Raw genomic sequence first — 15,489 nt, 5'->3', positions numbered from 1 at the left:
CCTGAGGCCGGGGCTGTGGCGGCTCCAGGTGCAGGTGTTGGTCCCTGCTACAGTCACAGCCTCGTTATCCAGTGAACCACTGCGGTGAGATGGTGCCTTTAAGACTGATCCTCCCAAATTAAAGAAAAAACTCATCAAAGCTGAATTGTTCCTTCAAACCCAAACAGCTCCTTCCATCTCTCAAGCTGTGCTCGGACCCCGGAGTGGTTGTGACATCTCTGAGGCACCTTGCTCACTTTGTCCTCCATCTTGTGGTGACAACTGATGGCATCTTGGTTGCAGGAGGAACGAGGCTTCCCCCAGGACACGGGATCCCCCATCTGCCACCAGGAAGCTCTCCCTCCAGGAACAGATCCTGTTCTCCTGCACCGTCAACCCCTTTCAGGAAGGGATGGCGATTAGATGGGGGCCATTTCTCTCAATGGCATTTTGCTGCCCAGCGTTCCTGTGTGTCACTGGTGGGGGGCTGTGATGCTTCAGCTCGCTCTGCAGCCCCAGGGGCCACACACCATGGCACAGGTCTCAGTGCGTTAGCCACCATGGCTACAAGTCCTGTCTTTGGCCCAAAGAAGTTGGAGACAGGGGCAGGAGTGAGGCCAGTCACTAAGAAGTCACACAGGTAATAGGAGCCCTATGCAGAAGCACTATACCCAGTGCCTTCTGTTATCTTCCACCAGGCAAAGCTACAGATCATGGTCAGACCAGATGCCTGCTATACAGAGAGGGAGGCGAGGACCCTGGGCACACCCCAGTCTAAATAAACACTGTCAGGGGCTCCATTTTGCATGAAAAACACTTAGGCAGAACACTGCCCTGGGCAAGCGAGAGGAACAAAATCTCTAGGGTCTCAAGGGTTTTGAAGTAGAGAGGGTTTTTCCACCCCCAAATGGAATATTTTCTTTTTCATCTCAACTCTCTGCATCCCAGCAGGGAAGTGGGAACAGAAGGAGCTTTTCTGCTGGACCTGGCAACATCTCACTCAGACAGACCAGTTGGGAACACACGTGCTGAGTTAAAGGATGATCCTGTGCAAAATCCATCCCTAAGCAAGGCAACCATTCCAGACCTGGTCCAAGGAGGTACTGGGAATACCAGAACCCCAACTAAGGTGGACCTGGTCCCTGCATGGGGCTACTGCCAGGGTCTGGTCGAGCAGGGCAGCAGCACCTCCTTGCTTACAGCCCATGTTCCTGCGCACTGGATTTTGGGGACAGAACTTGCCTGCACATCTGGTGCCTTCTGCTGTGTCACAGGGCCCAGCTACTTGCATAGTGCTGACCAGATGGTCTGGCTGCCCCGCTGCCCTCTCTCCCCCATTATTGTTTGCTAGGATTTTGCTGCTTCTTCTGGACAAGGGACCTTCACTTCTTCACATCACATGAATCACTGCACTTCCTTGAGCTCTGAGGCAAGTAGATGGCCCACCTATAAGAACTGCTCACAGGAGAGCCGCTGATTCCATATGATTGATCCTCACATCAATGATGAAGTCATTTGCACTCTTTCAAAGGGGTCCATGGTGTGGTTTGTGCTGCTCCCATCACATGCTCTTCTCACACCTCCACCTTGTAGCACATGCAGAGTTCACATTTGTTCTTACACTATGCAGAAGCCTTGGAAGTCCCCATCTTCCAGCATCACTCAGTTTAAGTTCACTGCACATGAAACTTCCCTTGTAAGCAGGCCAGCAGCTCTGTGCACACTAGGCAGGTTTAGCATTTGTCCCCGTTTCTTTCTACAGATGTTGGTCCAGTTCCTGGAGGGAGGACAGAGACTGAGGAAGATCCTGGATCACAAGTCTGCCCTTCCTCCCCACACTTCTATCCACAGAGGTCAGAACTACTGCAGTGGTCCTGGAATTGCTCCACAAGGCTTTTTTCCAGCTCCTGGATGGGTTTCCACACAATAAAAAGTCTCAGCTGAAATGACAGTGTGTGTCTGGCTGCAGTTCACTTACTGCTCAGCTACCCGGGGCTCTTCCTTTCCCGTCTAGAGTTACTAAAGTAGAGCTACAGCTCTGAATTGAAAATCAACAATTAATAGAGGGAAGGCTAACAAACATGAGTATGTAGGTCTAAAGCCTAGACCTACATGGGTGTAGGCCTCCCACCAAGATGGGATGGCTTGCAGTATGGACAGATGATTACAGGCAGTATAATCTTTACTAACTGAAAAAATGTCTGCTTTTGTCTTTGAGGTGTCTTTGAAGCAGTATATGGCTACCAGTGTCACCAGGTCACTACAGAAGTCTGCAGGCTCCAATAGAAAACCACCACCAACCCCTGCTTAACTAACAAACAGCTGCTGACCTCTTGTGTGCGTGTCTTCAGTCTGAAGTTCAGGAGCATGTTTCACTCCTTTTCGATACCTAAGGTTTGGATTTTTATTTAAACACTAAGAACTCCAGCTCAGAGGCATGATGATACTTAGAACTGTAGCAGGGATGTGGGCGCAGGGAGAGATAAAACACTTTACTAAACTACTTTTTGCTTCAGACTTAAGCTGTTGCACCCTACTCCTTACTCTTGTGAGTCTACAGGCAGCTGTAGTAAGTTCTCCCTGTAGTATTCCCTGGGAAAGAGACTGGGGAAATGCATTAGTTACCAAAATACCAAGCCTAATGCTATTGCTTTGAACTGAACAAAGGTAAATACAATGAAACAACCTCTAACGCAGTCCAGTGCGAGTGTTCAGGGGTGACTGATCTACACAATATGACTGCGAGAGAAAATCAGGTTTGTAAATTTCTGGTGCTAACTGAAGCACAAGGAGTATCTTCAAGCCTGAGGGAAAAAAAGCCCATGGGGGAACAGACCTAGTCCCACACTGCCTTTCATTGAAAAGCAACAAGCACAAGGGGAGGGGATGGTTCTGATCAGACACTGCAAGAGTTGAGACTAAACTGGTAGGAACTGCAGAGTAGCATTAACACTGGATTTAAAGTTTCCGGTAAGCTTAAAGCTCGTTCAAAACATTCCTCAGGTGGTACAGGAAACAACCGATCAGCTTCTCCTCCACTCTGACATGGTTAGCAGATGTGACAGCTGTCAAAAATTGTTTGTCCCCCGCCCCCACTATTATAAAAAGAGACCAGAGCAGACATCCGCCTCACTGCAGACAGGAGGATCTGTTCTGCAATTCACAGAGGAACAAGGCAAAGCCTGTGCCCTGACACACTATCGTTTTTAGTGTTACTTGAACAGCAGCTGACGAGAACTAGTCAAGACTCGCAGGTTTTGTGCACACTGCAGCACAGGGGGTATGCAAGATTAAGCATAAGTTGACAAACAGCACTTAGCTTATCTCAAGAAGAAACTTGAGCACTCTCTCAGCAGATGACTGAGCTGTAAATCATGTTCTGTATAACCCTAAAAGTATCATTAAACCAACTTGAAATAGTTAGTTTGTATTAGATAAGAAAATTTTTAGCCTGCAGCTCTATAGATGAAAACATCTTACAGTCCTGTGTGTATTCTGCATCCATCTGAAAAGCCTCCAGCTGTGTTTTAGGCGGGCTAAATTGCCTCATAAAAGCACCCCCAATAGCCTTAAACTCAAGCCTAAGTTGCTAAGTTGTCTGTAAGAATTTAAGGTCTGAAGCTGGGCTTTATTTATTTAGGGATGTTTGCTCTTCTGTCATATTCTGTTTTTTTGGCATGGGAGGGTTACTGGTCTAGGGGTGAATGGCTTGAAACAAAACAGGGTAGAGTGTGGGGAAAGTAAAGTTTTTTGTTGATGCTCAAGGGAACTGTCACACAGAACTACTGATCTGGGAAGGAGGAAAGCATCTCTAAATTAAATCACTTTTCTAGGGTTGGAGTGTTTGGGTTTGTGTTGGGCAGCGGGGAGATATTTCTGAGTTTCACTCATTGGTATTCAAGAGTTGCACCACTTTCTCTGGTTTTGATTACCAGTCAGTCTCTGTTCAGCTGTGAGCTTTAAGTCTGCCAGGAAAGGGATATGCAGATTGAAACTCTGAACAAGAAGGGAGTTCTCTGGGCATGCGTTTGTCTTGGTCTCTTCTGCTCCAAACAGTATATGAGATATCCACCTCAATGTTGACTTGCAAAAGGAAATCAATACATGTCAGTGAAGAACAAGTAATACAAGTAGGACAGAGAACTGAGGATATTGGAAAACAACAGATCTCTGAATGCTGTTATCTGAAATATTGTGACAAGGTAGAAACTGAGCAAGAGCAGAATATTTAAGCAGATTGTCTCCACTGCCCCACCCGTTCACGCACCCCTCACCCCGTATGTTTAGCCTCTGTAAATTTAAAAGCCCAAAACTAACTGAGCAGAATATTCTGTGATGAACCCAGGCTATGCTGGCGCTACAACTCAGTGTCGAAGAAGTGATCTTACCACAGCGGTCTCCTGAGCCCTGTGCTGTTGCAGTTACTGTTTTTGATACAAACCAGATCTGGTAACTCCACACTCCAACTTCTCCTCTGGCTAAAGGATGTTCTCTTTGCTTTCTAGCAATTATAAGAAATGTGTTCTTTTTGGAACAGTTTTGAGAGGTGAGGGTCTTAAATGAGAAACTTTGAAGAACTGGGTCAGGGAGGGGAAAAATAACCTCTGCAAGCTGGGTCAATGCTGAAATTCTAAGCGATAAAGTCACTCCATCCAGGAAAGGTGAGTACTGCTCAAGTTGGTTTGAGAGCTGCTGTCAGCTTTGGTAACTGCCCAGAGGAAGGACAGAGGAAGGCCGTGTACGGGACGGAGGGCCACTCTGAGCAGTTCCTTCCAAGCTGTAGAAAACAAAGACACACCGGGCTGGCTTCCCGTAGAGCCTCCTGAAGCCAGAAAGAAAGCAATCGAAACTCAGGGACAAAGTCAGTGTTTTGATGCTAATTTTAGTCAGTAAAGGTTTCCAGATAAAGGCAATTGCATCCATATTTAACAGCTGTTAACGAGATACACATTTAATTGCATTATATAAGGGGTGCTTTATATTCAAGAGAAAACATTTCAAGTGTTTTAGTTCTACCTGTTGGGAATCCAGACTTTCTCCCTAGAAGATATTCCAGTTGACAAAAGGGCCTTGTTCAGGTATCTGGGATCAACTGAATACATTTATTTAAAAGCAATTTTAAATATTAAAAAAGTAGAAATTAACACATACAGTACTCAAAAACTGTCACATTAAATACATGTGAATAGACATGTGTACTGATGTTTTACTTTAACATTCAATGAGAAGTCAAGATTTTAACTAGTGGCATGACCAGATCTGATTTCTGTACACATTGATGTACTATGTAATAAAAAAATAAATAGCAACTGTTGTTCAACAGTAAATAAGACATCATCTGCAGAGCATACTTCCCCCTCTGGGGGCACCTTCCCCTGCCCCTCCCCCCAACCCCTTATCAGCTAATTTTCCATAAAGATTTAGACTTTCCAAATACTATGTCATTTACAAAATTGCAGACAGTGGCTCATTGAGTTCAAATATAATACTGTACTTAAACTCAATCAATATCATACATTTTCAGATTTCTTATGACCCACAATAAGCCAGAATAAACAGAACTATCGTTCCTGATGGAACTCATTTTAATTTTATAAAATGCATATGTATACTATTTTAAAGAGCGTAGAAAAGAATAGACATTTGACTCTACATAATTTTACATGCCTAAGTTTTCTTTATATGATTTGCTTTTATCAGTTTATTTCAAGATCACTTAAAAATACAATTGACCACAAAAGTGAATAGGTTTTGTTCTTTAATGCAACTTAAAACATTGTAGTAATGGATAAAATGGAATGCTAAATAAATGCTAATTCTGACTTCCTTTCCATAAAAAACAGAATAGAGTCTGAAATACTGGAGCTGGTAATACTGAAGATTAAATGCCAGCAGGCTCACTCGCTCATTGCATATATATATATATATTTTTTTTTATAAACTGTTGTTATAAATGATAAAACCATTAACAGTTGATAAATGTTTTGCATTTTTTCCATGTGGGGTTTAGACTGATATTTGTTTCTGTATTAACCACAAACAGAATTAAATATTCACTGACTACAGTCTTGTAAAACTGAATTAAAAATGAAAGCCCTCAGCAAGTCCGAGATGTGCTTTTATGAAATTAAAATCTTTCCATGCAGCCCAGACAATCTGCTTTGAAGCAGCAGTACTAGGTACTGAAGCCAAAATAACATTTAAAGCAAGTAATACAAAACCATGTATGAAAGTCATGGAACCTGCTACAGAGAACCTATGGGTAAAACACAAGTGCATTATGCTTCAAGAGTTAAAAAATGATGTTGAAAATGACATAGGAAATGAAAGTTTCCACTAATACATTTAACTGTTTTCTGGCAATGCAACTTTATACCAACTTTCAAGAAACCTCAGGTGAAATGCAGCCTTCCAAAGATTTTCTTAGAAATTAGCTTTATAACAGTATGTCTGTTACTTGGTGCTTTGAATTAAGACTATTACAGTTATAGTTTAGTGAACTCTACTGAAACCAGCCTGATACCTGTGATCTGAGTGCTACCATTAACAGCCTGATCAAATGCACGAGAAGTCATCTTAGCTTCCACTTTTTAGAGCAATTAAAAATAATTTAAATTTATCCCTATATCACCACTTAAGAAATTTTATTTTAGCTAACTTTTATCAAGGTTGAAGACAGAGGAAAAAAACCCCACAAAATCATTTTTCAAAGAGCCAGTTCAGCTATAAACAAATACTGTTGCAAGCTCACATTAATCTGAATAGCAATTAAGTTAAAATGTTCTTTTCTCCAAATGTAGCTATATGACTACAGTACTACTTCTGTACAAAGGCAGGTTTCAAGTAAGCGTCTAAATGCATGCACAATGTCAACAGTTAACATTTTCTAGAAGTCCTTGGTGACTAAGAATTCATTGAAAGAAACCAGCAAATTTCACATATATCTACTAAAGAACAACATGACTAATTTTCCTTAAAATAAGTTTGCGAATGAAATAAATTTGTAACTTTGTATAGTGAGGTAATATCACAGGGGAACTGCAATCACAGTTTGGCATAGGTCCACATAATATAAACATGAAATGCTGTATGCACACCATAAAACATTACTGTTATCTGTAAAGTCAGTGAATATTTGTCTTCATAATTACACTTAACTGAGCACTATATTAAATAAATACCGAAGTGGGTTTCATAGCTGTAAACTGCATACACTTATAAACTTGCAGACTGATTTTTAAATTGTCCAAAACCATTCACTCGTTCTAACTTTCTGCTAATTGTATATTGAGAATACCGAGTTATTAGGAACAGTCATTTCTGTACAGTTACATGATGACGGAGACCACCTATGGTTGGAAAGCTGGCAGTTCATACGTGTTCTGAACAGCACAGACAGAGATGGAAGTGCTAGATGCCAAGGATGGCTTCAACAAACCCAATAAGGCGTGCCAGGTTCCAAGGCTACCATAATACTGGCAAAGGCAGAATAACACAGTATATTTACAATACATATAATTCAACCTCATGAGGTGAAACTTAAATGGATTCTTAATTTGTAACAGCAGCTATATATACAATTGTGCACAGGATTACAGGGAGGCAGCAGCGTTCGCTTTTGCTAAAAAGCCCGTCTTGCATGAAGAATGTGCAATGCTCAAGTTTAGGATTTTCTGTTTGTTTGTTTTACTAGTCTGACAGAATGTGCACAAAGGACACTGGAAAGACCCCTTTCCTCTCTGGCTGTCCTTCGATGTGGCCAATCTGCAACACAGGAGAAAAACATACATACATATATATGTGTGTGTTTGTGTGTGTGCACACATGGAGCTCACAGACTGTATTTACTTCATTCAAAGGCAGCAGAACTGAATGGAAAATCCTACAGAGCCTCTGCAAGTGCCTGAGCAGTTTAAAGCAGATCTTAGTTAACATTTGAATTTGCATAACGGAACACAATAAAGCCATACAAGCATATTATAAATAAGACAAATTAAGCCAACTAAATCTAAAGAGAACAAAACTACAATTTTATTTGCAAACCTACATACACCACTGAATTTCAAGAATCTCACCAAAACAGAAGCCTGATTTTCTTTTGTCTGATAGACTCATTTTCAGTAACAAGATTTATGTCTCTGAAAACCATTCATCCTAGTTAACTGAATAAAACCTAAACATCTCACTTAAGGGAAATGGCTGCTACAGTTGTGAAGTTATTTATGATAATCTGCATGCTTCATTTACTTAAAGTGATAAATGCCCAGCTATTTTCTCATTGAATTAGTATGACTCCTGACGATTTATGTGCATTCTAGTGTTTATAACAAATCATGGTACTCTCCGATTAAGTATCCTTCATGTACAACTTCTTACATGTGTTGCATAATAATAATTTATAACTAGCCAAACAACTTCTAAAAGGAAAAAAAAAATAATAATGGCACCTTCTATATGAATTTTACATCTTTAAAATAAATAATTACAAACAACTGTCAAACTGATAGCACTGGAGTAGCAGCCTTGACTGACCACATAACCCTCTTCTCATCCTGCTACAGTCCTGCTCATGACTTTCAGAATAATAGTGTACCTCCTTCCTCTTCCACAGGCTAAACAAAATGGGAAGGGGAAACATGCAGGGCTGGCCATTTCCTCTTGTAGAGCCAAATTTTTGAAGCATATGAGTCAACAGCCCTCATTTCCCTTCTGAGAAATGCTCAGACTGGAGCACTTCATGGAACTTGCCGGGCATGTACCCAGGGATCTTAAAAAAAACAGATTCAGCAACGAATGCAACTATAATCAGGGAATGGATGATATGGTTAATACACCAGTTTTTCACTGGAAATTGCTATTTTGAGACCATCTTTTCAGTTGAAAATCTTCCACACTTAAATGATGAGTGAGAGGAAACCATGTAGCTAGAACCACAACAGCAAAGGTTGTGCTGCATTTAGATTAGGAAACTGTAGGCAGCATTGGATTAAGAATTTATTTTAATAAAAATTAGATCGGTCTCATTTTCCCTCATAACAATTCTAAGGTAAGGAAGTGGGAATCGCAGGGCTTTGGAGACAAGAAGTAGAGTGTTGAGGGAGGGTTGGAGCCTTCAAGTGGGGTTGAGAAAAACCTGATGTTAGCACTCAAGAACCAAAGAACAGTATGTGGTCCAGAGGAGGGGGGCGTATGATACAAACTAATGGCACGGGAGGAAAGAGGGGAAAGAAAAAGTTAACTGCCTCTCATTTAAGGAGGAAAACCATCAGCTGATACCACTAATTGGTAGTTTTTCAGACTTCTAGTAACCCTTGTAGTTATAACTTAAGATTTCTGGTGAACTGAAGATAATCGCGTATCTCATTTTTCATGAAGAGTGTAAGCATGCTGAATGGAGTAAAAATCACCACGTCTTAATTTAATGACAGGCTAGTGTGCATCATGGAGTGACATATGTAAACACGTGTTGTTATGAGCCAGCAATAAAGCCAAACCTAGTCAGGATGGTTCTAGCAGACTCCCAGGAGGAGACAGACCCTGCCAGAGAAAGGGGGTCCTCTCCAACACGAGTTTAAGGGCTGGATGTTAGCTCAGGCAAAAAAACTCCCAAAGCCCAACAGAATAAACAAATACCACCCAGAAATCAAAATAACAACAAATCCCCCAAGTTTGGAAAAAGGGGCTTTCCTTTAAAGGTCATAAAGGAGCCATGTGGAACTACAAAAGGAAAAGATACATACCCACCACTCTTGGTCCTCTTCACCAGTTACAATAATTACTTCTCCTTCAACAAATGTGAGCTCATCATCATTATCTGCCTGACAGTCATAAATGGTCTTCACTCGCCTAACTTTGTTTTTCCCCTAAAAACAGAATGAAGTTTTAGATGAAGGACATGAGGAACAGTGAAAACATATATATGATATGAATTTTGCCTTTTAGTTGTATTTTATTTTACAAGAAGGTGAAGACTACCAAATTGCTTTTCCTGCAATCAGGGACATAAAATCTAAAAACTCTGCTTCAACAAGGATATTAAAAAAAAATAAAAAAATACCTACACAGGTGCAGGTTTTCTTTTTCTTAAGATTCAGAACCCCAAAGAGACTTGTACATGAAGTGCACAGCTTAAGCAACCTACGCTTCCTGCGGTAAGGAAAGCTTAAATAATGCCTTTACCTTGTTCCAGTCCACAAACACTCTCTTCCTCTTTTAACACATACTTCTTTAAAAAAACCCACTATGAACAGAAAATGAAATCCAGTCTCCTGTGAATGTTACAAGAGAGGCAAGTGTCCTGGTTTTTAGCTGAAACAGTGAAACTATCACAGTAAGGGCTGAGGCAAATGCTGCATTGAAATCCCAGTATGCCTTACAGTTTTGCATCTAGTGCAAAAATACAGTATCCTTTGATTTCAGATCTGCTTATAAGACTGGAAATTATTTTTCAAATTATTTTTCAACCAGTATGTTAGCAATTTCTTTCTAAAAGAATCTTAATTTCAGATGGCAGTACTATTTTGCGATGATAATTCACAATAGGTATTCTTACAGCTCCACCATTCTGAATCCAACTATTTTCTAGGTCATACTTTGCTGCATTCTGCTAATTAATATGAAAAACCCTGAGCCACAGACTCCTCCTGAACATATGTTTCTCACGGCAGGAAAAAGGCTTTAAATTATTTCCAAATAGAGCTAGGAAGCAACATTCACAGCAAAACACTCCTGCTACTTTATATTCCTATATTTTCATACCCACATTTCTTCAAAAACTACAGTTTCTTCTTTGAACAGAAGTAGTCAAATAATCAGAATGCAAAGAAAACAAGAAGAGCACAAGAAGATGAGAAGCAGAAGGGCTATGAAGAAAAAGTCAGCAGGTTTAGAGGAATTTGAGCCAAAAGGAACTTCACAGAGGAAATTTCCTAGGGAGCCTTCTCTTTGCTATTCCCTACCCACCTGAAATATCTCCATGTTTTGGCAAAAAAAATTCCCTGCAGATCAACAGCAGAACAGACACACAGCAAAGTACACTCGTACTAAACTCAGTGTACAGAAAAAGAACAGCTACAGAGGGACCTAAGGGACAAAGCTGTTAACAGAACAACACACGACTGAAAAACCGCCTCCTCAAATGAACAGAAATACCTGAAGTAAAGTTCACAGGAGATTAAAGGGGTTTTTTACAGCAAGGGTTTGCTGCAGCAAGAAGTTACTTCAAAGAACACTTTCTCTCTTTTTAAAACAAATTTATATAATTTGAACGAAAATCTCAACTCCCACAAGGGACTGGAATTCAATATTAATGGGTATGTGGGGCCAGACCCAGCTTTCAACTCCAGAGGACCTGTCCTGGTTTTCAGCTGGGACAGAGCAAGGTTTCTTTCTAGCAGCTAGAACAGCGCTGTCCTAGCGCTTTACAAACTAAGAACACTTCCAATCAATCCCTTGGTGATGAAAGGAAGCAACTACTTCTGCCAGATAAAAACTGTCTCATTCAATAAAGAGAATAAAGAAAGTTAAATTCCTCTAAACTTAGAGAACTCTCTGCAACTCAGCTTGTAAGAACACATGAAAAATGACGGCAGTTGTTCCTGGTTCCTTCTGATTTAGCACCACAGATGATATTTGAATATTCTATTCCCCTTCACTTGGGACAGCAGTAAAAAGAAGAAATTCAAGCCCAAGGTGTATTTAATCTTGAGAAGGTTTAAAAAAGGATGGATCTGACGAGAGTATATATTTTCCAGAACACAGTGTGGGGCACTAGTGTCTAAAGAAAAAGAAGCAATTCCAGGACATGTAATCTGTGACTATAAAACAATTACCATACCCACCCACCCCCAACTCCTTCTATCCAATATTAGTACTAATTAAGAAGAGACTTTTATGCTTAAGACTGAATAATAATCAGTTGCTGTAGTCATTAATAATTCCTCCATGCTCTTATTTCCATTCAACACTTCTTTTTGTTTAAAATTAAGTATTTTGTCTCCTTTATAGAAAACAGACACACACAAAGAACACTCAAGTGCTCAGTGTGATTTTAGAAGCACTCAGAGCAAGCTTCATTTCTCTAAAAATATCCTTTCAAGTCCTATATATTAACAGCATGAGGTTTGGTTTTTACCTAATAATTCTGAACAACTGATTTTCTAAAACTTCCAAGAAAAAAAACTGTGCTCATCTATTTAGTGGCTGAATAGCCAAACCCAAGAGTGAAGTACCCACAACACAGTGGCTGCGGGCACAGATCTTACTGTCGCTCTGCCATGTAGCATTTCACCAGTTTGTGCGGAGAGGACAGAGCCAGAGGATGAAAAGGGAGACAAGGTACATTTAAGAGGAATTCTTACACATTATTACTTGAGCAAAAAAGACTGCAGTGAACAAAAAGAGATACAAATGTGCATGCAATGATGTGTAGAAAACTGGAAAGTAATTATCACAGATACACCATAATTTTGACCACTGCAAAACAGTGGAACTATTTTAATTTACTGCACACATCAAAATGTCTGAATTTGGAGAACACTGATTTTTTTTCCTCAGAATTTTTCTGTACAAAGTAGGGTGAGAGCTCAAAAAATAAAAACCCCAAAACAAAATAAACAACTAATCCACTATTTGCTTTATTTCCTTCTTCAATAAAGTGACAAATAGGTGAGAATGTCCAGCACCATTTCCCTGCTTATATGAAGAAGAAAGAAATCATAGTTGCAGGAACCTTTTAATCAGATTCCCATATTTTATTTAATCTTCAAAACATTCAGGAAGCCCAAGCAACAACCTTGTTGTTCTCAGTCCATGGCAGAAGCCAAGCAGAGTGATGGCTCCAGAGAAAAAGCGTTTTTCCTCAGACAAGCACAAGGAGGGAGAAACTCACCCTCTGCTTTCACTACAAGAACACAAGTCTTGCTTCCTTCTACATAAGTGCTTTGCATAGCCAATTTGACAAGCAAAACCATCTCCTTTTTGATGTATTCTTAATGATGAAAATCTTAAGAGAGCTCTGAAGTTTCAGAAAATGATTTCACTATACATATGCATGAAGAATCCTCTGTTGGACGGAAATTGCACTGGTTAGCAAGACGAACAGCAAGATGAATTGGAGGTTGAACAAGGAGACTTGGAATCGAGTTACAGTCCCAGCTCTGCTACTGCACACCATCCAGCAATGTTAATTTTGCCACTTCAGCAATTTTCAGCAAATAACCTTTGTTAACCACTTAAGTACACTGACAGTCAGGACAGGAACGTTTACTAGTTTGTCACAGTTGACTTGTACTTTAATTTTTTTATCTACTGACAATAGGTGCTAACATTGTTTCTTAAAGATTACAAAAATCAAATATATAAATATTCTAGTAATCTAAGGCATACAAAGCAGTGAGCAAAGACAGCAAGAGAAAACCACCAATTAATTCAGAATTATGACTGGCACAGATAAAAATACCCAAGTTCCCTAATAAACCTAAGTACACTGTCATGCTCCCAAGACTACTGCTTTATGTTACTAGTCTTTGTTTCAGCATGCAAGAGGCCTTATAAACACCCAGCATTTGCTGAAGTTGCTTGGGAGCACAAAAAAATAACTCCTCATTCCCCATCCTAGTCCATAACATTATGTTGCTTTCTGTGCAAAGCTCAAGGGTGTTTTTGTTTGGTTTTTTTTTTCCCCCACCAATAGTCCTACAGTAACTTCAAAGCTTTCCATGGTTACCTTCCACTAGCTGGAATAATACCTACCATATTTATTTTCCTGGGAAGTGGCACAGGAGTTTCTGGCAGGGTATGTGTTATGTCATTAGACTCTTCAGATGCTTGCCTTTGGACGGTGTCTCTAGATTGTACATTTGGAGAAAGATCTAAGGAGTGAGATTTTTGATTTGCCTCTGAGGGCTGAGGCTTTGGTGATGCTTCTCCACCTTGAGTTTTAGCCAACAGCTCTCCTAGCTGAGGTTTCGGAGGAAGGTCCTTCATTTGCGGCTTTGGAGGTAAGTCTCCAAGTTGTGGTTTTGGTGGCAAGTCTCCTAGCTGAGGCTTTGGGGGTAGTTCTCCAGGCTTTGGGGGTAAATCTCCCACTTGAGGTTTCTGAGTTAATTCCAGAGGCAGAGGCTTTGGGGGCAAGTCTCCAGGTTGTGGTTTCTGTGGTATATCGATGGACAGTGAGGGCTTCTGAAAGATTTCCGGGTGCTGATGAGATTTATCTATTGAAAGATGATGACTGGTTTCGATTTTTCTTAGTGCCACTGAAACAAAAGACATAACAATGATTTTTCACAACCCCATTTAAATATTAAAGAACTTAGGCACGTATCAGAACTGTAATTGTGTAATGACCATGTGTTCACCGAGTCCCGATAACTGCCCATATGTCCTCCTAGTCTATGACAAATGCAAGGTAATACATCTTTACTTAACCCTCTTTCACTGAGGTCTCACTTCATTGCTCCTCCTGGAGGCCAAGAGTGCTTCATGCAACAGCTACTAGGTGTCAGTTAACTACTTAAGGTGAAATAAAATGATTGCTTTTTGGACCTAAACAAACAAACAAAAAAAACAACCCAAACCTAAATATTAGAAAAGATGTATTTTGCAAAACAACCTATCACCCAGTGATGTGACTGCAATGAAAATTCTCTTTAAAGTCAATTATTCATATGTGCAGTTGAACTCTATGCAAAAAAAAAAGCTTCCAAGTCTGATGTGACTGCAATGAAAATTCTCTTTAAAGTCAATTATTCATATGTGCAGTTGAACTCTATGCAAAAAAAAAGCTTCCAAGTCTCAGGATGACTACCTGTAAAATCTTAAAGAAGAGAACAAGTGAGCATGTATGTCTATACAGAGCACAGAATAAACTGTATTACAGACATTCAGACCAAAACCAAGAACAATGAATTATTGTAATCATTTATAATTCAGTAAGGATGAGAAGTTTTAAAATGTGTATTTTGCAGATTTTATATAAGGAAAATGAAAATAGCTTTTCAAATTGTTTTTTCTCACTGTCAGGCATTGATTCTACTGCTAAGTTCCCTAAGAAAATGTCCTGGTTTTTAGCTGGGACAGAGCTGGGTTTCTTTTTAGTAGCTAAGATAGCACTGTGTTTTAGTTTCAGCATGGAGGTTGTTTTGAGAAGAATGTTGATAACATGCTCATGTTTTCAATTCTCACTAGAAGTCAAAGGACTTTGTGTTTTTCCAGTCTACAGGTGCAAGGTCAGGGGGGGCAAGATATAGTAAAATTAATAAGCTAGACTGACATTTGGATATGCCAATGGGATAGTCCATATGGTATAATGTCATGTTCAGTATATTCATGAGGGTCATTCTCTTGTGGGGGTTCGCTCTCTCTTTGGCTCTCTCTTCCAGGATTGCAGTTTCAGTTCAGGATTGTTGCTCCTCCAGGATCGCTGTCTGGGAACAGACTGGGCTTGGTCAGCGGGTGGTGAGCAACTGCACTGGGTATCACTCATTTGCATATTTATTACTTTTTTTTTTT

General features: G+C 40.1%; 1 protein-coding gene across 1 annotated transcript in view; it reads right to left on the bottom strand.

The window, feature by feature from the left end:
• Positions 1 to 5,058: 5,058 nt before the first annotated feature.
• Positions 5,059 to 15,489, bottom strand: part of ASAP1 (ArfGAP with SH3 domain, ankyrin repeat and PH domain 1) — a gene marked incomplete at its 5' end in the record, with an annotated part of 62,662 nt that continues 52,231 nt past the window's right edge. Inside the window, 3 exons of the mRNA XM_029085782.1 lie at positions 5,059 to 7,743; positions 9,720 to 9,842; positions 13,732 to 14,234. Coding sequence (XP_028941615.1) covers positions 7,669 to 7,743; positions 9,720 to 9,842; positions 13,732 to 14,234 — 701 coding nt within the window. The remainder of the gene's footprint in view (positions 7,744 to 9,719; positions 9,843 to 13,731; positions 14,235 to 15,489) is intronic.

Source organism: Antrostomus carolinensis, unplaced genomic scaffold, assembly GCF_000700745.2.
Source record: "Antrostomus carolinensis isolate BGI_N321 unplaced genomic scaffold, ASM70074v2 scaffold7477, whole genome shotgun sequence".
Lineage (NCBI taxonomy): Eukaryota > Metazoa > Chordata > Aves > Caprimulgiformes > Caprimulgidae > Antrostomus > Antrostomus carolinensis.
The sequence above is the reverse complement of the archived record's forward strand: the minus strand, read 5'-3'. Positions and strand labels throughout refer to the sequence as shown.